Here is a 22,743-nt window from a genome sequence, read left to right as displayed (position 1 = left end):
GGAAGGAGAGCTACCCAGTCAGGTGCGACGCACGGTCACCAGGAGCACACACTGCGGGGTGCCCGTGAGGCGCGCCCCCCTTTTGGCCGCGCGCACCTTGGGGGGGGGCGAAGCCGTTGAGCTGTGCTCAGCGTTGCGTGGTCTGGGCGCGACGCGCCTCACTGGGCCCCGGCGACACGCGCATCCTTCGTGTAATGCAATTAAGGACAAAGCCGTGCCTCGGCCGGGCTTCCCCACCCCCTTCCTGCCGAGGCCTTGGGAGGGAATCGGCTTCGACACGTAGTACACACACACAAACACACCTCGCGGGCGCAAACAGGCTTAAGGCGACCAAGGCTGCGGCCACTGGGCTGCCCGGGTCAGTGTTATGGTTCTGGTGTACGGTCAGTACCGTTTTTTTTTTGTCGAAAGTAACCAGGCAGCATGGTTTGGTTACAGTGGAGCACTTAGGGCTTCCCTAAAGATCAAAAGGTCTTGAAAAGTAAGGACAAGGCTTCTGCTGCCTGATTGCTTTTGACGATTACGGCACAATGGAGGACGCTGCCGAGAGGCCTTGTGCGCTGCATACATTGGTGTGATCATCGGCTTAAACTTGATGCAGGTTGCTGGTTAGGTAGTCTGCTTTGATGGTATATATAGGATTCGGGTTGGCCTTGCATCCTGTGGAATCAGGGCAGCACGTGCAGATCGGGGTCGACAAACAATGCAAAGTCAAATACCGAAACTCCATCCTTTGTCCTTGCTTACTCGTGGCTAGTTTCCATTTTTCATCAATGAGGCTAGCCCTACACGTGTCCTAATAATGCTGCCTTTAGCACGGTGTTCTGGAACCGGAAGTTAGAGGTGCTTCAAGGACATATTGATTCGCACGAACTCGTTATTTCGCCGACATCTCACATTGAAGCATCAGGTCCGTTCGGTTCGCCTGCACTCGCTGCACCAGCCCTGTAAAGTTCCGTAAAGAACCGGTGCGCAGCGCCAGTTCAGGCAGTTGAGGTGCAGCTTGACACTGGCTCCATCCAAAACGAATGGTCGTCTGCTGTCCTGGAAAAAAAAAGAAAATTGTTTTTTCAAGGGGGGGGGGGAGGAAATGGCGCCGTATCTGTCTGACATCTCGGCGGACACCTGAACCGCGTCGTAATGGAAGGGATAAAGGTGGGAGTGAGAGAAGAAAGGAAGAAAGAGCTGCCGTAGTGGAGGGCTCCGGCATAATTTCGACCACCTGGGGTTCTTTAACGTGCACTAACATCGCACAGCACACGGGCTCCTTTAACGTTTCGCCTCCATCGAAACGCGGCCGCCGCGGTCGGGTTCGAACCCGGGTACTCCGGATCAGTATCCTCCAGTGGTTGCAACCAGCTACTTTAACAAAAGAACTGTAGCGCGACCAAGACGAACACAAGACAGAGGCACACAGGACTAGCGCTAATTTAGCGCTAGTCCTGTGTGCCTCTGTCTTGTGTTCGTCTTGGTCGCGCTACAGTTCTTTTGTTACAGTATGCACCATCTAGCCCAACAAAAAGTTCTAAACCAGCTACTTACTGCTCCCTCCCTAACCGTAACCCAGGCCTCCCATTGGCGCCGACTCCAGACCCAAACTGCTCCGTACCCTATTCTCCTTCATGCCCGCTACCCCGATCAATTCCTCAATTCCTTTCTTCCTGTAAGCTCTGCGGGAAACCGGGAGACTTCCTTCAAGTCCTCCTCACATGTCCTGCCTTCCCCCCCCCCCCCCACCACGGCGGAGTCATACTGGGAGACTCTCCTGGCCAGCTCCGCTGCTGCTGACCAGCGCCGGATAATTACCGACGCTCTGAAGCGGATAGCCCTCCGCGTTGCCCTGTAAGGGCAGCCCCCTAAGGGTTGCCTCGTGCCATGTTAGGGGGTTTGCCCCCCTCGGTATCTGGCAATAAATGTTTCCACCACCACCACGTGCCGCCCTCCACAACGGTCAAGTACCATGCTTGCCGAACCGCGTGAAGAATTTTCAAAGAATAGCTGGCACGAAACACGTACACGTGTTCTTTTACTGAACACGACTGATGTGCATGTTTCGCGGGTTTTACAGCAACGTGCATCATGCTGCATGCACATGTTTGCTTTTTAGTTTGCATACCTGGCGCCAAGACCGGTTATTGTTATAACCGCGTGGACATTCCAACGGAAGCCCTGATCCAAACTATGTCGATTTTGGAGGACTGTTCATGGTACGCACCCTCTTGGCAGCAGTTGGCGCGTATTAGAAGTGGACAGAAGTTTTTCCTGTGGTATACACTCCTGAAGAAGCAGTTCATGGTTGGAGCCCTAGCTGAGAATAGCATTTTGCTCAGCATCGATTACCAGATATGATTGTTCCAGATGATATGGGCCTGTATTCGCACATTCTGAGTACTTAGACATTCTGAAACGCAGTGGAACAGGCCGCGTGATTGCCCCTCTTGTACCATCCAGCATCGAATGGGACAGTAGAGCGCGTTGCTCAAACAGTCAAGGACAACCTGAGGAAGACTAGAGCTGGATCTTTCCAAACGGAGATTGTCAGCTTCCAGCTCCACATGAATCGACACGCTCTTAAGTAAAAAACGCTCACTGAAAGCGAACGTCCAAACACTGAACAGCGTAACGCGCTTGTCCGAGTGTCCTCGATAGTCTTATTGCACTTTCTATATATATTTTGTTGCACAGTATGCCATATGGCTTGGTTTATGGTTTATGTGGGTTTAACGTCCCAAGGCGACTCAGCAGGCTATGCGAGACGCCGTAGTGAAGGGCTCCGGGAATTTCGACCACCTGGGGTTCTTTAACGTGCACTGACATCGCACAGCACACGGGCCTCTAGAATTCCGCCTCTATCCAAATTCGACCGCCGCGGCCAGGATCGCACCCGCGTCTTTCGGGCCAGCAGCCGAGCGCCATAACCACTCAGCCACCGCGGCGGCTGTATGCCATATGGCATATAACTTATAAGAGAGGCATAATGAAGAAGAAAGAAAAGGACAGGAGCAGGTGTAAGCATACAGCATGGCTGGGTTCAAATCAGCGCGCAAACTGCGTGAGTAGGCGTCGGCCACGTACTTATATATACCGGCTGTTTCAGGGAAGCCGGCCACTAATTTTTTTAAGTAGCTTTTATGTTAAGAGACGCAATTTGCGGCATAGTAATAGCAGTGTTGGCGGACAGCAGAAGAGAGGTGAATAGTGCCAACTAGTAAAGTGATGAACTAAACACTAATGGCCTACTTTTTAACTATCGCAGATATTTGCCCTAATTAAAATTAGATATTTGTAGTTGGCCATTAGTTATAGCCATATTAGTTTTTTGAATTTCGAAAACGTGATTCTCCTCGCCGCTGTGCACATGGCTCAAGAAATTCTGCCCATTTCTCGCGGAACTCGAAAACCACGCGCCTGCTGTGCGCGCATAGTGACGTCCATCAATTCGCGTCACTTCGTGGTGCACATACCACTTGACGCTCTCTGCCCCGCCTTGGCTGGAGCAGCGCAGGCCGGGCAGATAAGGTCACGCGGCATGCGTGCCACGGATTGACGCGATTTGATGGACGTCACTATATCTGTGCACAGCAGGCGCGCGGTTCTCGAATAACGCGAGAAATGGCCAGAATTTATTTACCTACAGAGGCGAGGGCAATCGCGTTTTCTAAATTCTAAAAAAACTAGTATGGCTATCTCAATGGCTAGCTATAAATCTCTAAGTGGAATCGGACACCTACCCGAATAGTTAAAGTTTAACTATTCGAACTTAGTTCATCACATAGCTGGCACTATTGGCCTCTTTTCTGATGTCTGCCAACGGTGGTATTATTGTGCCGTGAAAAAAAAAAAAAGAAGTGTCTGTGCCTCAAAAACCTATCCTTCCCTGAAACACATAATAAATATAAGTGCGCAGCCTCCTCGTACCGGATTTCGGTAGCTTCGATCGATGGATTGACGCACGTCCGCCCCGGTCCCCTCTTTTAATTTCTTTCCAAATTTCTTTCAGCCGTGGTTGTTGATGAAGAAAGGCCTAAATATCGCGCTCATTCAGCAAATGGCTGTCTAGGCACACCAGCATTTTTTTCCTTCTCTCTCAAGTAAAACCCATTTATATGGAGTAGCCAGCTTTCACCTTTTATACTCCGAAAGGGTGCAGCAACTCCAAAGATTGACTATTCTTTCGTTTCTCCATTAGTATTCTCTATATGTTTTGAGCGCTTAATAAAGGGCTTTGTGTCTGCGAGTGCCTTCACGCTACAGGCGAGACGACGAGAAAGTGCCTCTTCCGCCCCTTCCGCATCTTTATCCTTGCGCCCACGGTGCGGGGTAGACCCAGTGAGCGGCACCATACTTTCTTCGTAACCCCTCCTCATACATTTTTTTTTCAGTACTTCCGTGAAAACTTTGACACTACTTTTCCTCAAACCCGCCGCGGTGGCTCAGTGGTTAGGGCGCTCGGCTACTGATCCGGAGTTCCCGAGTTCGAACCCGACCGCGGCGGCGGCGTTTTTATGGAGGCAAAACGCTAAGGCGCCCGTGTGCTGTGCGATGTCTGTGCACGTTAAAGACCCAAAGTTTAATCTGGATACCAAGTCACGCGGGGATCAGGGGCAATGAAGGGGCAGACATCCTAGCTCGAGGAATGACCAGCCGAGCAGGAACGTCGTTAACCCCGGAGGAGTCTCAGGTCGCTTGTGGGGACAGCTATTCGGAATTACTAAACCTATACAAGGGGCTAAGAATCCAATATCCCCCACCGCATAAAGCATTAACCAAGGAGGAGGCCACAGTACGGCGTAGACTGCAAACCGGCTCCTTTACTTATACATACTAAACAAGATGTTCCCCACACAGTATAGCGCAAACTGCCCGTGGTGCGGAGCACGACCGACATTATACCATATCACGTGGGAGTGCGAAATAAATCATGCATTCCACAAACACAAAACACCATGTGCGGAACAATGGGAGAGCCGGCTCACCAGATGCGAGCTCGGGGTCCAAAGGGCCCTAGTAGCGCACGCAAGCGAGGTGGCCCGACTCAGTGGAGCCCTGGAATAGGGGCCCACCCACGGCCAAGGAGGACCCAAGCTTCAAGATGAAGACTTCGTCCTCCACCGCTACCACCCCCCTAAGAGAATCGATAAAACGTTTTTCATTCATTAATTCCCCAGGTGGTCGAAATTATTCCGGAGCCCTCCACTACGGCACCTCTTTCTTCCTTTCTTCTTTCACTCCCTCCTATATCCCTTCCCTAACGGCGCGGTTCAGGTGTCCGCCGATATATGAGACAGATACTGCGCCATTTCCTTTCCCCCAAAACGAATTATTATTATTATTTCTTCGGAATCGGGCACACGTTGATGTGTCTCCTGGCATCGCGTGGTATCTCCTCCCTCTGATCGATCGTTTAGAGCAGGTTAACATGGATTTTATTGGGTAGGTCTCCACAGCCAGGCCTCAGTCATCTGGTTCCCCGGTCATCTGGAACCACCAGGAGGAAGCGAAGCGGATTCTTCCCCCAATAACCATGCAGGTTACAATGACTTCAACGACGTATGTGGATAGTCTGGCGTCGCATAGAGCAGCCAGGCAAGTGTACCCAACGCCACATCAGTCCCTCAATAACTTAGAAGAGAACAGCCTTAGGAGATTACAAACTAACACCTACCCGACACAAGCTATAGGTTACACCAGTGGCACCCCACACTGTATACTCTCCGAAGTGCCCGCAATGTGGAGACGCAGCTAGTTAACCTATACCACATTGTCTGGGCCTGTCAATTTAATCCCATGGTTGATTCTATTCCAAACCCCTCGGAGGAGCTGCGAGAGTCCATTCTGCTCAGCGGTGACCTTGACCACCAGTACTGGTTAGTGGGGAGGAACGCGGCATCGATAACCACGCAGTGGGCTGCCGGTGGCCCAATACACTAGTGGGCCACTTACATGCTCCGAGAAGATTCTATCGATAAAAATGTTTGCACTCGACCAAAATCTAGTTCTTCGCCCCACTTCCTTTTCCTATATTTATTTTTTAACCGCGTGGTATTTGTACCATGACGCCCAAGACGAACTTTACCCACTTTGCGAACATGACTGAATACTGAGACGTCAGGACACGTGACCTGATATTGTTTTCGCCGCCATTTTTGTGAATGATCGACCTTGGATTCGGGGAGGAGAAAATGCTTGCATGTATTTTTTTGGGCGATATGCTCCTGCGTACACCATTTGTACGCCATTTTAATCAGGCTAGTGGAATCGAAGAGAGATAAAAAAAAAGCTGCAGTAACGCGACTCCTTCGTCCATGGCAGCTTACGCGATGCGTTATAGTCGTTTCGGGTATCCTTTTAAATTGGACAAAAGCAGCTCATGAATGAGATTGAAAACGAAGTTTACGCTTTAGGCTTCATCACAAGTATGGTAGATTTGTTGTCGACATTTTTAGCAGCTAAAGCAATAAAGAGCACTCGTTCACTTAGAGGCGCAGTTAACAGCAGCAACGCTGTGGTTTTTGGCGCGTTAAGGGCGATTAGGACGTCAAGGGCGTGCGAGTTAAGCCCGCCGACATACGGCACTCAGCCCGCCGCTGTGGGCCAGCTGTCAAGTGCAACGAGAGATGTTTGACTTTCGCTCGTTCGTGGCGGCCGGTTGCTATCTTTTTTATTTCTCAGCGCGCGGCCTTGCTTTTGGGTTTTTGTTTCAAAGAGGTCCCTCGCCGGGTCACGTATCCCGAGCAAAGTTGCGGAGCTGGCTTCTCTCTTTCGAGCGCTTATCCAACCGCCCGAGAACCGTTGGACGTGGCAGTCCCGACTTCAGCTTGCGCTTCGGCGGGGTACATCAAAAATCCAGGCTATTTTGCTTTTCGTGAAATGCATTTGCGGAAATTCAGCTGACCAGAAAATCCTCCCCATTTTTAGTTTTAGCAGTAGCTCCGCGGGGTTATTGATTGACGGGAAATAAAAACTCCAACTTTTGTCGATCTAAGAATTAGCTTATCCTTCATACACTTTTTCAAGCTTTGCAGGGTGTACGTCATGCTGAAAGTGAAAGCAAGCTTATCTTCGATCTTCGTGTTATCTCATTCTACCCTTGAAATGAAGGCTAGCTGCACTCAGAACTTCGCGTTAAGAAAGAGAAGTGCTCAAAACTCGCGCTATTTTGTGGAAGCGGCTTTTAGAGTATTTCTTATTACTCTCAATATGAGCTGATTGCTATCTCCATATTGGGAGCTCATGCTTTATATCAGTCGACGCGTTTCGTCACGTGAAAGTACACTGAAACTGTTGCGCTAGAATCAAGTTTCTTTGCGAAGCCCATTCGATTGTTCGTGCGCTCGTGCTCAGAAGCTGAGCAGTGGAAACAGGGAATGATTCGTGTCAGAACGAGGATTTGCTGTGATCGCAAACATATGCGCCGCGATATACAAATGCCAACTTGGCCGCCGATCTGCGTGTGGGCCGCGCCGCACCCTTGCGACACGTACGCCTCGCCTCGGGGAACAAGACAGCGAGGCCGTCTAGGAAGTATGTGAGCCAAGGGAGAAAGTGGAGAGAGTGAATCGAAGCCGTAGAAGGCGCCGAGGAAAGCGATAGAAAGTAATAAAACACAACGCAACGAAAGTTGAATGAGCAGCAAGAGAAGCGGCGAAGGAGGGAGTGGCGGCTCCGGAGTCTGGGGCAGAGAGGATGGAGAGAGAGCGAGAGAAAGGGGGAAGCGCTGCGTCTGCGCCGCGCAGGGAAGGGTCGCTGCCTTGCCCATTCGTTTCAAAATGGCCGCGCTACGGCTGGTGCTCGTCGCCTACATAGCAACTTTCTCTTGTCACGCGGTGGCCAATGATGACCCTCAAGGCAAAACAGGTACGTGAATAGATTGGTAATGAGTCCGGAACGTTCTTCGATCACAACTCTGCTTACTGGGGTCGCGCACTCTTTCTTAAACAGCTCTTCACTCTGCGCTGGGACGCTCCGCGCGGGGTCCGACGGACGGTAGTACGTGCGGAGGCGATTGTTTAATCGTCGCTAGAATTTTGAGCACTCGTGAATTTTTGTCACTGGTGGAGCTGTTGCGCAAACAAATCGGTTCTACGTTGCATCTTTTTCGTCTGATGACACATTTATTGGGGCGACTCGCACAGAAAAGTGTGCATACGGATCATTGGTGGAGATGAACTCGGCTCTTTCCCCGTGCCCCTCAACTCCTTTAAGTTCTGATTTCATCACACTATTGTCCCATTTGTTCGTACTTCCGAAAAATATTGAAATATTTATCCGTGTTGTCCGTTTAATTTGTGCGTTGTGTAATTTTTACTTTACACTTAGCACTCAACATTATTCTCTGCAAAGCACCCGACCGCGGGTAGTTGCGTGTTCCGGATTCATTCGGTGTTCGGACGGATGGGCAGCCTGGCGAGCCGGATCCGTAGGTTGTTGACGCATAGTTTGCTGCTCTGGGTTACGTATGGAGCTCACAACAGTGCCCTTTTTTATCGTTTCCTCTTAGAAGAAGCCGATAAAGAAAGATAAACCGAAGCGGTGAATCAGCCTCATAAGCTCGAATGCAGGCAAAGTATGTGCAGCGTCGAACCAACTTGAATTTCTTTTGAGGTCAACAACTCCCTTGTTTGAAAGGTGCATCCGGATGAAATAACTGCTTACAAAAAAATATCTGTTTCGTTCATTTATGCCAGGTTTTTGCGAAGTAGCGGCAGACGGTAGCGGCCAAACCGTAGCTTGCCAGCGCCCTGTGGATGCCGCTGAACATGTGAAGTCAGTTTACGGCGGGAACGATTCCGAGCCTGTCAAACCTGGTAAGTCAGGTTAATTTGGTTACACAGAAAAATAATAAAAAGAAAAATCCGCTCGTGCCTTGCTTACGCTGGACAGATTGTGGGCCTGCACTCCTTCCTGCATGAATTGGTTTCTCTGTTTCAGGTACCCATCGCCTTGTCATATTTACTGTTGCTAGTGACGAAACAGATGGATTTAAGCGTTTTGCTCGGTCTGCCAAAATCTATGGCCTGCAACCAAAGGTGAACACTTTCCTCCTTCAATTTGTCTTGCCTCTAGAACTCCATTGAGACACATTATTTATATCTCTTGATGATATGATTAAGTGTAATTGTACAATTACAGTAGAAGCAATTAAGGTGTAAGCTAATGTGCGTATAAATGCATATATTTAAATGTTTGTGATGTTTAAGCACATGTATTGTGGCAGAAGCAACCATTGCACATGTTTTTTGGCAATTATTAAGTAGTTACTCTACGTGCGTACATGTGAAACCTTGTGCGAAAAAAGTTCGCATTATGCTTCTTTTAACACGTCTGGCTTTTAATGTCTAACTATTGTGTAATTATGTTTCACCGAGTTAATAAAAAGAAAGAAAGCAAGAAGTGAGTGGATCTGTGCTATCTACATAATTGCATATATGCTAGTTTTGGAGTTTTAGTTTAGTTTCTAAGTTTATTGGTACTCTTTATGCAACACTTTTTTCAGTTTCATTGGTATTTTTGCACTCAAAATGTTAACAGTATAAATAACTAAACCCTATAGAGTGTGCTTTGAAAGTGCTTGACGTAACCGTTTCAGGCACTTTGTGCACAATTGTGTACACAGCAAAATCACAGCTTTTTCCGAGAGTATGCTGCACCTAACAGTGATTTTATTGTTTCAATCAAACTGAGCATCCTTCTTGTTGCGAAAAAGTAGGTTTTTTGGGTCATGTATTGAACGCAGTAAATAATATTTCACAAAACAGTGCGCTGGGTAGTACCTTGCCCACCATTTTTATGCAGACAGATTTTGCCCCCAGTGATCGTTTTTGCTCAGTTTCGGGTGTAATGTGCGTCTTCAAAAAACAGGGTGGTTACTTACCAAATCCGGGCATTTTGATGTCACTTGTATTTACCAACCTAACTCTTTGTACAGAATTTTGCGCATCCTTGTGAAAATCGGTTCCATTTCTTGAGGCCTTAATATACTATTTAGGTGGAAAGTTAATTGTTTTCGATCAAAAAAAAAATCGCTCCTGAAGGGGATAAACTTCAATAAGCTAGCGAGCACGCGGAGAAATTTTCTTTTCTATTTATATTTTTATGTTACTATTGTTTAGGTGTAGTGCAGCCACTGATTTTTCTGGTCTGAAGTGAACACACACACACACACACACACACACATATATATATATATATATATATATATATATATACTGTGGCTGGTTGGATCTTGTTTATGAGCTTTTTCAAAGAAAGAGAGTTTTCAGCTAGAAAGGCAGCATACTATTCTTCTCAGTAACGTTGAACTATTTTCTGTGCTATTTTCAGATTCTTGGAATGCATGAAGAATGGCGTGGGGGTGACATGGCCCATGGAATGGGAGGAGGCTACAAAGTGAGGCTTCTAAGAAAGGCATTGGAAGACTACAAGGGTGATGCTTCCACACTCATCATGTTTGTTGACAGGTAACGTTTCCACTTACGCTATATACGCTATGATGTTATACATCCAAATGCTGTGGTTGGGTTCTTTACATCTGTGTGGAATGTGCTTGTTTGACAGTGATGGAACATTTTGCCGTGCAAAGACCCGCCGCGGTGGCTCAGTGGTTAGGGCGCTCGGCTACTGATCTGGAGTTCCCGGGTTCGAACCCGACCGCGGCGGCTGCGTTTTTATGGAGGAAAAACAAACGCTAAGGCGCCCCTGCGCTGTGCGATGTCAGTGCATGTTAAAGATCCCCAGGTGGTCGAAATTATTCCGGAGCCCTCCACTAGGGCACCTCTCTCTTCCTTTCCTCTTTCACTCCCTCCTTTATACCTTCCCTTACAGCGTGGTTAATGTGTCCCCTGATATATGAGACAGATACTGCGCCATTTCCTTTCCCCAAAAATTAGTTATTATTATTATTCTTGCGCCTTTCATGAGAGACATAAGAGTTAGTGCTGAAAAAGTGATACCCAGTGAAAAACGAAGGACAGGAAGTTTACTTGTGCTACTATTTATTTTTGTTTGGTACTAAGCTTTTTATTCCCATTTTTAACGTAGTCCACAAGAGGAAGGTAAAGCATCAGTGGAAGTGTACTGCTAAGCATGTGTTCACATATTAGATTCCTAGCCATGGTGGCTGCATTTTGATGAAGTTGTGCGAAAACTTGTATACTGAGAACTTTAGAGGCCCTATATTAGTCCAAATCTCTTTGTTACTGATATTCCTGGTGTCACTTTTTGACATGTGAAAATTGATTAGTTTTATTTGCCATCCCTAATAGATTCACGCTGCATTATTTTACAGCTGCCTTGCATTGATTTTTATGTGTAGCCTGCTACACATTAATGGATATACACAGGATATCTTTCCGGCTCTTTAGGCAGGCTGGCTTAATTGTTGTAGGGAATTAAAACAATGTACCAGTGATTATATTGCAATTTTTTTCATGCCACACATCAGCTATATCCACCTTTGATGCCACGGCCATTATTTGGTTGTTGAAACCCAAACTAGAACATCATCAGAGAAGGAAGGAATTAAATTATAAATTATTTGCGGTGAAAGGGGAGTACCGTGTGGTGTTGCATATGTACTAATGTCTAATGCATAATTTTCAAGGAAACACACTAGCAAAAATTTTATGTCTATACTTCTTTAAGAGGCATTCTATTGAGCATACATGCTGGCAGCCAAGCTAGTTGGTCTGTGTGTCTGTTCATCGATGGTTAAGTAAGAAAACAGTTCTGGGGACTCCTCAGGATGGCTTGCTCATTTTGCTCGTTTGCATCTGTAGCTTTAAGAGTGCATTTCAGTATAAACCTTCATTATGTGCAGAAACTCTTTTATTCTCTTCGCCACAAATGTGGAAGTGGTTTATTATTTTTTGCACCCTGTATGCTGGCTTCACGTCTGATGGAGAACATGAACTCCCAAGGAAAAATGATATTGAAGCTTATTTCTATAAAACTAATCCAGATGGCCAGTAGTTCCAATCCTTGCTCCTTGCACCTAAATGGAAAGCCTTGTATTTTCTGACAGAACCGAGCCTCCCGGTTCTTTATTGCTTTTTCTTTACTTTTTGTTCTCGTCTGTGTGCACTTTTTTTCCCTCTTTTTTCCTCATTACCTATGGTTCTTCATTGAAGATCTACTCTTTTCAGCCTGCACTTGCAGGCTGTGCATGCTTCTCACACATAGTCGTCTATATTCTTGTGATGCCAGGCAAGCATCTTGCTCACGTTACAAGCCCTCTTGCTTTACTTTCAACTTTAGTGTGGGATGCACCTTGCTCTGATGTCAGCTCTTGCTCACATGTTTTTGTTGTTTGAATAAACGACGCTTGGAGTGTAATGCCAGTAAGAACAAAGATTTTCTTTTTAACACTGCCATTTAATTGTTATTTATTGTGGGCACTCATTCTGGTTTTTTTTTTCTTTCATTAACTGCCTTGTATAGCCTAGTTGTAGCCGGCGGACAAGTGAAGTCTGCAAACAGCAACCAAACAACAGGGTTTGTTCCTTTGCTGTGTAGCGGAGCATTTATGGCAACCGTTAAGCTTTAAATCTGTCTGAAGCAAGGATAAGCCTTTACTCCATCTTACGACACCATCTGGTTACTTTTGGTAAAGATGGTACATTGCTAGACTGAATGGATGACAATGTCACAGTTATCTGTGGTGAAACCAGCTTTTCTGAGGCGTTTTCAAAGCTTTCCCTTTCAAGTAGTCATGTTTCGAAGGGAGAAAAGCTGGCGAATTTGTTTTATGCCTCTTTTTCTTACACCGTGGTCATTCCCTTCGTTCAGTCCTCTTACGAATTTCACCATCATGGCAATCTTGAATGCATGCCTTCCTTAGTTCTCATTTTCGTTATGTGATTAGCTTTCAGCAACTAGAGCAGCAAATGGTCAGCTAAGCACAATCAACAAATGTTGTGCGAATTCTTCCTCTGTTGTTTTTCTTTTGTGTAACGCAAAGTACTACAGGCTCACTCCAGTCTGTCTTGCTGTCATCTCACCCTGTGTGTTTTCAGTTCTTCTATTGCTGCCAACAAAACTGAAGTTGGACTTAGCCTTTTGCATGACATTTGTTTTGCTGCCGCTTTATTTTCAACTTTGTCTGTGTTAACAGTGTAATACTTATTTTGCAATGCAAAGTATGCTGAGGAGCTGTGCTGTGGTGGGTGCCAGTCTGTTTCATAAGTCTCTCCTTCATGCACTGCAACAAGTCTTCTTTTTCTTTCAGCTACGATGTAATCTTCACAGCTGGCGAAGACGAAATACTTCGCAAGTTCTACAAATTCAACTCTAAAGTTGTGTTTTCGGCTGAAGGTTTCTGCTGGCCAGACAAGAGCCTTGCGGTGTGTATAAAAAAACACCCTTTAAATGCTGTTGCATGTGCACTTAGATATGCATTGCCTGTTGTTAATTGATGGTTGTTGAAATCCACTCCGCATGAAACTTTTGAATCCATTCACCTTAGTTTGCAGTAACCTTTGCTTTTCTTATGATTTCTGTTGCACAGCTGCTACGTTAGAAATAGATGGAGTAATGAGCCAATTTATTGCTGCTTGTAGAGCTTCCTGTTTGTTTTGACTGAGAATTGATGTGAGTTTAAATAAAAGCAGCACAGTGTTGTCACTTACCACATCACCATAACTTTCTGTAAACAATATTGTGCATAGGTAACTTCCTTGTTGCTGACATGCTGAGTAGAGGATGCACTTGGGGTGTTGAATTCCTTGCTTATTTCAGGCCTTGGAAAATGGAAGTGACTAGGGAAATGTCATGTTGCTGTTGTGTAAATGCGACAAGCATGAATGCAGGAGAACTTACTTCTTGTATATTGTTACGTGGCGACCAGCCGAAGAATGAGGCGATTTGAATGATGGCAGTGAGATTATTTTTTTAATGGCTGCTGGCCTAGTGCGAGCGCTCCGTCCCGCGCCACTGCCAGCTTCGTCGTCTTCATGACACCACCCGGGGCTGCCGAGTGATTGTCCCGATCGTCAATAGAAGACACCGACGAGGAGATGCGCTCGGTGGTGGGTTCAGAGGATGGTACAACAGAAATGGCATGGGGGGGAAGGGCTGGCTGCCACGATGAAAGATATGGCTAATTGAATCCTGGTCCACGAAGCTTCCGAGCCGCAGGTCGCCAGGAGCCGACGGCCGAAGCCCTTGGACGCACCGAATGTCAGGGGCAGGGGGGCTGTGTCCTCACGTGTGGGCAGTGTCTTGGGTCAGTTGGGTCATGGGGTGGGGTCGCGGCAATGTCGTCATGCCGTCGTGTCTTGTGATCAAGGCGGGGGACGGGGTTGGGGTGAGCGGTGAGGTCGGGTTGGGCTTGGCACGCTGGGGCACGGCCGGGCGGTGTGGATCAGGAACTCACGGCCGACGACCATGGCTGATGGAGGATGCCGAAGCTCCAGAACCAGGATGAGGATGATACTCCGCACCTCACACCAAATGTTACGTGGCGACCAGTTGAAGAATGAGGCGAGATGAACGATGGCAGTGAGATGATTTTTGTAATGGCTGCTGGCCTAGCACGAGCGTTCTGTCCCGTGCCACTGCCAGCTTCGTCGTCTTCGTGACAATATTTATGCATGCAGGCATCTGCAGGGATATGGCATGTGAAGATGGGATGGGCAAACATACAGTGCATATATTACAGGTGCTGGCAAATGCAGCTAAATAAGGTTGTTGATGCAAGCATTTACCTTAGTTGGAGGTGTAAAATTGGGTTCTGCGGGATGGCACAAGGTAGTTTTCATTGCACAAGGTGGGGTCAAAGACCCATTTGCGAAGCATCTCGCCCTAAAAAAGCCGAGCACCAGGCAGGGGAAAGCTTGTGCCCATTGTATCACCGGTGGGTACTCGGCGGTACTAAGGATTGCACCCCACACCTCCCGTATGCGATGCGGATGCTCAAACCACTAAGCCACCACTGCGGTACATTAGGAGTAATCATACTATAACTGCTTATAACAGATTGTTTTGCTACACAGCCAGTTATTATAAATCGAATTTGGCAATATTTTGAAGGACTGTGCATTTGCATGCTCTTTCTAGCATGCATGTTAGGCAGGAAGGGATGGAAGCCAAAGCAGGCAAGGTTTCTCAGCACCTTCTGAAAACCATTGAGGCGTGGCCTCAAGGCTGCAGAGTTTGAGAACCGCTAGCCTAAGTTAATAATTTAATCACTCAAAGATTGCACTCTTCGGAACTTGTCAGTGTGAGCAGGTAACCCTCATGGCCTTTGATGTGTGTGCTTTGTGATGTGCAATAGTATCTAATGGCATTTCAAATTGCGGAGCAATAGTTATTGCAGCCTGGCATCTGTATTTTTGTTTTTATGCGATTGTGAGCTGTCTCCTGGCCATTGAGCAGCCTCTGAACAAGGCTGCTGGTCAAATTTAACTCTTAAGCATTTAACTCTTTTCTCATAGAAGTTTATTTAATCACGATTGCAAGGTTTATGCTCAGATCATCGTCTCATGTTCCTTACATTTGAAGTATCAGTCCATCTGGAGTAAATGGCAAATCTCTGTGTTAGATTAACGTATGGGTGCATTGAATTTTGCCGAAGAATTAGCGCTAGCCTTATTCTCTTAACCCTGCCCCTGAGCGCTTTCATTAGGGGCCTGATTAATGCTTTTTGTAATCTTGAACTTCATGGTTAAAGGGGAAAACAGGGAGAATAAAATCACTTTGTTACTGACACGAGGTTGACATATGCTGTAATATCAGAACAAGGGATATCATCTCTCTGTATGCTCTTTTTTTATGAAGAGATTGGTCTGTGTATGGTATAGCTGCATGACTGTGCTGCAGTTTCTTGCTAGCATTGTGAAGTGGCAGTTACAGGTGCAGCCAAAATATCACAGAGCACGCTTCGGCATTAGAAATTTTCTTGCACATTCCGTAGAGGAAATGTGATCGTTTCTTGGGTTCGTATGCGACTGCACTAGCGAAATGTGATAACATGTGCATTAAGCATTTCCTAATTTTCACTAGGTAAGGCTTGAGAAAAGTTTGATCGCCGAGGCGTGCTTTGTAATATTATTGCCGGGACTACGTGTGTATTGTAGTCATATCTAAAAGTTTGAGCAGAACGTCCTCTTAAAAACTTTCTTGGGGCTTTTTAAATGGGGTCACTGTAATATCGGTGATGTAACTGTGCATAAGCACCAGAAAAATAAAAACGAAGGAAGTGTTGGCAGCTGTACGAAACTGGCTGTGTGATGTACTATTTTGTGTGAGGATTTTAAACATTTGGAGTGGAAAACCATAAGGAATTGAGATTATGTTTTGGTTGATATCTGGCTGCAGATGCTAGCCAAGAAGTTCAATAATTACCACGTGTGTTTCCTTGATGTTGTGTGTTATGTAATAGTGGTTGGTTTTTATTGCAGGAGTCTTATCCAAAAGCCAGTGGGGAGCGCTTCCTAAACTCTGGAGGTGAGACTTTTAGTGCATTTATTTCAGACAATCGTTGCTAGCTGTTGAAAGTGCGTACACTGTCAAGGTAATATGAGCACATTCTAAACTGCTCTTAAAGGCTTAGAGCACATTGTATAATGTGATTAGCAGATATTTTATTATGTAAACATCCTTCTTTGGACTACGTATGTTGTTTAATGTGTAAGCTACTGGTTTGGCTGCATCATTAACTTTAGTAAAGCAAATTAGCATAAAAATACTTGTGTGGTCTGGAGTATAGTTTTTTTTTTAAACTGAAAACCTCTGTAGCAGTAAATTATTTCAGGACCTCGGCTGCTCTTTACTCATTACGTAGGTGGAAGGGGTGACAGTCGTTGTATCAAGATGCGTTCTGGCACACACATATGCATTAAAGCTGTGTATCATGACAAATAGTAGCAAATAACGCACTGAATTAGAAAATAATTGGAGGCTATTTATTAATTTTCACAAGAATATGAAAGATCTTTCTAGTTACTGCAGTTGAAGAAATTCATTGCCAGTGTCAATGGAGTTTGACAAGCTTTTTATGATGGTTATTTATCCTACTTAGGGGACCAGAAAACTAGCTTTATAAGTGTTGCTTCTTAGGCTTCATTTCAATCCTTAAATGCCGGTTATGCTTGTAATATTTCTCAAGAAGCGATAAAAATCATTTTAGCTGGATAGTGTAGTAGTACCATGTGCAGTCATATCCCAGCCATAATATGTGAAAGTTATAGATGTCATTTTAGGACCTGATTAGAAGATATTGAAGGAAAAATACTGGGTCTAAACATTGAGTAGCATGTAACACTTAACTAAAGTCTTTTTCAGTGTCGCTCGCTGCATTCAGTAAAAAAGTGGCATTTCTTTTCATGCTTTGGAAATGTTATACATTTTTACTCATGCCCATCTGGTATGCTCATTGGGAGGCTTTTGCTATGTTCTTGTTCTTCACATTATATGTAGTATGAGCTTCACTTGCAACATTTGAGGATAGTATCAGTTCGCTGCATGCATAAGTAGTAGTCTACTAGAATTATGTGATGATCTTTACTCGGAAGCAAGCTCCTCAATCTGGGATACAACTGGGACCTCTATACGCAGCGAGAACAAACTAATTGGGAAAAAAAATGCAAGTAGCTTTGGCAAAGCAACAGTGCAAACCATATGAAATGCATACCAAACATATGCAATTCTTATTGTATTCAAATATAAAATTCTGTTTAGTGTGAGATAGATCTAAATAACGTAAAATGCTCATAAATGCAGTAAGTTGCCGCTTATATAAAGACATAATTTTGAGAGTTTATGCCAAGTAGCAGCGTATTCCGGATGGAAAGTGAGGAGAAATGCACTGTCTTGTAATCGGTGTGAACATCTACGTCTATGTTAGTACTGACAGGAACTTTTATGAAGTTGAAGGCATGTGTATCTAATTATATATTAAACTGAAAAAGAAAATTCTAAATTGTAGGCAGGGTCTGCCACACTACAATTATCATGCGAGAGCTGCTTTTTGCTAGCATTATGAACATTTTAAAAGCTAAGTTCTTTTATATCTTGTGGTGACGAATATTAACTTTTAACTTGTTGTGCCATAATAATATGTTGTAGTTGATTGGGGAATGAAGGATGTATAGTAGTGTGATATGAGTGTAAATTGGTTAAAGAATGTGCACATTTTAATCGAATATAAATTTTGCGAGGTAAGTTTTCCCGATGTGATGTTAGCAAAGTAATGTTAGCAGTGTTAAGAATGTTAGCAAAGTAACAAGTTAATCGCATTTACTATTGACATTTACTATTTTTCGGAACTGAAGGACAATTGCATCATCACCATTTAGTACGTATTCAGAGGATGTCAGACAGGAAGATTATACTATTAGTTGGTGAAGAGTAACAGGCCTAATGTAGTATATGTCCCTGTGGTATTCGTCGGCTAATTCTCACCTTTAAGTGAGAACCTGATGTACCAAAAACATATCTTCTTGGAAAATATTATTAGGTGTAGTGGGAGGCTGGTAATTAATTCCAGTTGTTTCTATCATGCTATCAAGTACTGAATAGTTAACTGTGGCAAAGCTTTGGTTGTACATGAAAACAGCGTCTATGAATGCAGTACATGCAAATTTTTTATTGTCAGTGACCCTTATATTAAGTTTATCTGCTTACAGTACAAGTGCTAAAACATCTGAGGTAACCTTAATGAAAACCACTAGTGTGGAGAAATAACGACAAATATGTTGAAGTAATGTAGATTCTCATTAATTCAAAGTTGCTTAATTCAAATGGCCAGTTTATTCGAACTGACACTTCGCACCTGTCGATGTCAAGTGCAATAAAAAAGTCCCCCTTAATTCGAATTATGCATAATTCAGTGTTTTCTTCACCTCCTTTCGAGTCTGGTTTATCGAAAGTTGACTGTGTTTTGTTGGTGCTTTTCAACTTTTTTGATACCTTACTGCACTATGGGAGTGCACAAGTTGGTCTGTAATTTGTGTACGGAATATGGTTACGTTTCTTGAAATGTGCGTGTATATGTGTGTGTGCGTGTGTGGACAAGAGTTTCATTTCCTGGCTCACATTGCTTATTCTGATTTTGTGCTGTTCTCTGCTGTGAATGGCCCTAACTCCCTAGCTTGTCCCGATTTCTCTTACGCAGGTGAGTACTGTGCTGAACTGACAGCATGCATGTCGTGCTCGATGTTATGTTTGCCGTTCTTGCACACATCTGGCTGATGTGTTGAAGTTGCGCTTGTTTGTTGCGCATGCTGTTTCTCACCTGACCCGGAGGACAAGCACTCTGTGCAAGAACTGGAATGCTGTTTTTGTTTTTGCACAGCGGTCTTAATGAATGTCTGCAGAATTCAAGCGCATTTACTGATGTTGCTATCTGTTCAATCTGCATCAATTGCATCTATTGTCCCTGTACACTGGCATGACTTTGAAGCATGACGACAGGTCTAAAAAGTGCATGAGGCTGTACTGTGCTAGAGAGCTGGGAAAAAAATTGTAGGTAACAGTGCAAAGAATTTTCACGTGTTAGCCTTATGAAAACCCCAGCGTTTTTCATCTGATGCTGCTGTAATACACATTGTGCATACCTATATTTTTTCTTTCCTTTCTGGGTACATAGCTGTCGAAATTCCTAGCTTGGATCTTCTGCTAGTGTTTTTTTTTTCAGTTTTTTTAACAATAGTGTAATCTGAGACACAAAATTTGGCAGACGTATTTGAGTAAAACTTATGGCTAAAGCATTTAATACGCTTCTGCGGCATAGAGGTGTTCAGCATCAAGTTCTGGAAGGCGAATCAGAAGGCAGTGTTGCTCTGTGACGTTGATGTAGATGGTGCTTACAGGTGTTGATGCAGAGAGCCAAGGTGTAGTGTTAAGTGTCGCACAGTGATTGTTCTCTTGAATAGCACTTGCTACATCAATCCGAATATATTGCTGCCCATTTATATACATTCTCTTATGTGTTTGCCTTTCTGTGCAAAATTAGTTGCAGTGATGCTTTCAGTGCTAATGTGCCACCTAAATAAAGGAAGATTGTATTGGGTCGGCCTGATATCATTCGGAAAGAATTGTGATGACAAAAAGCCGGAAGTTTTCGTTGTCTTGTTATTGTAAGCATGTCTTCTTTCTTCATTCAATTAATTCAGAATGTAGCTGCTGCGGTGGCTGAATGGTTGTGGCGCTCGGCTGCTGATCTGAAAGACATGGGCTCAATCCCGGTCGCGGCGGTCGAATTTTTTGTGGAGGCAAAATTCTAGAGGCCCGTGTACTGGGCGATGTCAGTGCACGTTAAAGAGCCCCAGGTGGTTGAAATTTCCGGAGCCCTTCACTGTGGCATCCCTCATAGCCTAACTTGCTTTGGGACGTTAAACTTCCATTAACCAAACCAATTCTGAATGATGATAGGAGAAAGCATGTATTTAATTTTATGTTTGTTTTGCTTTACCATTCTAGCAACTGTAAAAAGAAATCTCTCTGCTAATCAGTTGCATTTTAGATAACCGGTTGCAATGAAAAAAATACAAATTGATTTGAGCCGTTCTGGGTTCATTAAATGAGTGCACCATTATATTTCAGAGATCCCATTTTTGTGCTGATCATAGCGTTGATTTGAGGGCGGGACATTAGATTTTATGCTTGAAACGTCCTTGCAGCTATGTTATTAATGTTATGCATTTTCATTGATAGAAGAAAACCAGGAGAGTTGTGCTTTTTTCTCTGAGCCCATATCATTAATGATCTCAGAAGCTAATTAGTGTAGAAATTTGTGGACTCCTTTAAGGAGAGTTTGCATGCAGTCTGCTTAATTTTCTAAACACCGCTCTGTGAAGCAATGTTTCAAAGACGAAAATTCTTATTAACAATTCACGTATGCTTTATAGAATAGCCGTGAAAAAGAAATGTAGCCACATGTAGTATGACTAAGTATGTTTTTTTTCATGTTCCATTTTTGTAACATTGGTGTTTCCCATATGTGGAATGCTAATGTCATCTGAAACAGTTCTTAATGTCTGTGCGGTGTGAATTTCTTCTTCTTGCTATCTGAAGACAACCTTATAGCTGCCTGTAATGTCTTCGCAAATTATAGAGGGCAAATTATAGAGAAAATCGCTATCCCTGAATAAAGTATTCTTTCATCATGCAAGCTGAATTGGGTTCGGAGCTTCAGAAGCAGTGGCAGGCAAGAAAGCATTTTTTTACCGGTGGGTTTGGGAGCATAGTTATGATATGCACATCCCATGACAATCCACATGTGGCTCCGTTCCATTATCATGCGTCTCGCACTGCCTTCTTCATCTAGAAGACAGGAGAGGAAGGTGGAAGGTGGGGGAGGGAGAGATTCATCCCCATACCTTGCACGCACCCTGCCTCTCACTTCCTGTAATCTTTGCCATCTTTGTGGGGAAGGGGGGGGGGGGGGGGGGTGTCGTGAGGCACCCCAAACTCTTCGAAACGCCTCTCAGAGGCACTGCACGTAACCGTGAGGTGAAAACTGGAAGACGTGCAGCGGGTCCAACATACATAGCATCCACTTGGGACACTGCCCAGTAATGCGCTGCCCGATAACATGCTCGGATCTGTGCCCACATATTTGATAGACAGAGTGGCACAGTTTTATGCCAGTATTGCCTGTCTTTGAATTTTGCTTTTGTCAAACGCCAGTATTCCAAAAAAAAGGAATGTTTTCATAAAACTCACTATGAGTGAGTCACACAGGCTTTAGTCCTTAAATTTCTTTCATGAAATAATTGACTATATGTCATTACTTTTGTTCTGTTTTATTGATTCCAACATTTTTTTGATCCTGTGAAACTGCTTCGCGAACGCTGAGCTGTGACAAGTCCCAAATATGTCCTTTTACCAGAAATAGCTCGGTCTTTAAATTTGTTGGTAATAAATATTATAATTGCAAAGTGTTTTACAATCATCATACATTATACACAAAGAAAAATTTTGACGAAAGGTGTATTTTGAAGTGAAACAAGAAAATTCAGTTTGGTATGTTCCAATTTTGCAACATCGGCAAGTAAAAAGGTTAACAATGGCGTCAACGTGGCAAATGCTGCCATTCATCTTTTGTTACATGCATGACGTAAAATCCAGTGCTTGGGTCATCATCTCTGGCTCAGAATTCAATACAGTAGAGTTAAACTTGTTTGGAAAAGGATCTGATGTTCAAAATCCGTTGCTGTATGGAGCAGAATTTGAACTATACGTGAATGCTAGTTGTGCGGGCACTGTTTCTTGTCCTGTGGCATATATTTTGCTTTGTTGCAGCCTAGTGTTATGTTGAAGCTCATATACTTTGAGTGTTGTTTTTCTGCACGTTTGTCTGATATTACTGGCTGCGCCCTTCGACCCACAAATAAGGTGCATGCATAGCCTCATTTTATGCATGCTGTGAGCTATGATAATTGGTCGCAGGACAATTTGCTCTGAAGTATAATTTGTTGCTGTGCTAAGGTATAAACAAGTATTTCAAGTTATGCTTTCTTCCTGTCATATTTAAGGGTGTTGCTCTTTTTATTTTCTTTGTATTTTCTGCAGGTTTCATCGGCTATGCCCCTCAGGTGCACAGCATCGTGACTAGCTCCGACTTGGAAGATGATGCTGATGACCAGTTGTTCTACACGAAGATTTATCTGAACGAGGATCTTAGGGTGGGTGACGAGTTTCTTCACAAACAATTTTTAGGTCAATTTTGCCCCAAGTTGCAGCGCATTAGTGCTATAAATACTTGATAATTGTATATCTGTTAATTTGAGATCTGGATAATTC

General features: G+C 44.4%; 1 protein-coding gene across 3 annotated transcripts in view; it reads left to right on the top strand.

Moving 5' to 3' along the window:
- Positions 1–7,711: 7,711 nt before the first annotated feature.
- Positions 7,712–22,743, top strand: part of Plod (procollagen lysyl hydroxylase) — a 127,324-nt gene continuing 112,292 nt past the window's right edge. For 2 of the 3 annotated variants that reach the window (XR_013312483.1, XM_077653476.1), the window contains exons 1-7: positions 7,712–7,857; positions 8,688–8,807; positions 8,932–9,029; positions 10,324–10,460; positions 13,226–13,340; positions 16,398–16,443; positions 22,513–22,625. Coding sequence is in view for 2 of the 3 variants with exons in the window: in XM_077653476.1 (XP_077509602.1) it covers positions 7,770–7,857; positions 8,688–8,807; positions 8,932–9,029; positions 10,324–10,460; positions 13,226–13,340; positions 16,398–16,443; positions 22,513–22,625 (717 nt within the window). In the remaining variant the exon portion in view is untranslated. Of the gene's footprint in view, positions 7,858–8,687; positions 8,808–8,931; positions 9,030–10,323; positions 10,461–13,225; positions 13,341–16,397; positions 16,444–19,087; positions 19,112–22,512; positions 22,626–22,743 lie in introns of all 3 variants that reach the window. The other variant, XM_077653475.1, reaches the window with a different exon arrangement.

This window comes from Amblyomma americanum, chromosome 2, assembly GCF_052857255.1.
Source record: "Amblyomma americanum isolate KBUSLIRL-KWMA chromosome 2, ASM5285725v1, whole genome shotgun sequence".
Classification (NCBI taxonomy): Eukaryota; Metazoa; Arthropoda; class Arachnida; order Ixodida; family Ixodidae; genus Amblyomma; species Amblyomma americanum.
This window is presented reverse-complemented; position numbering and strand designations above follow the sequence as displayed.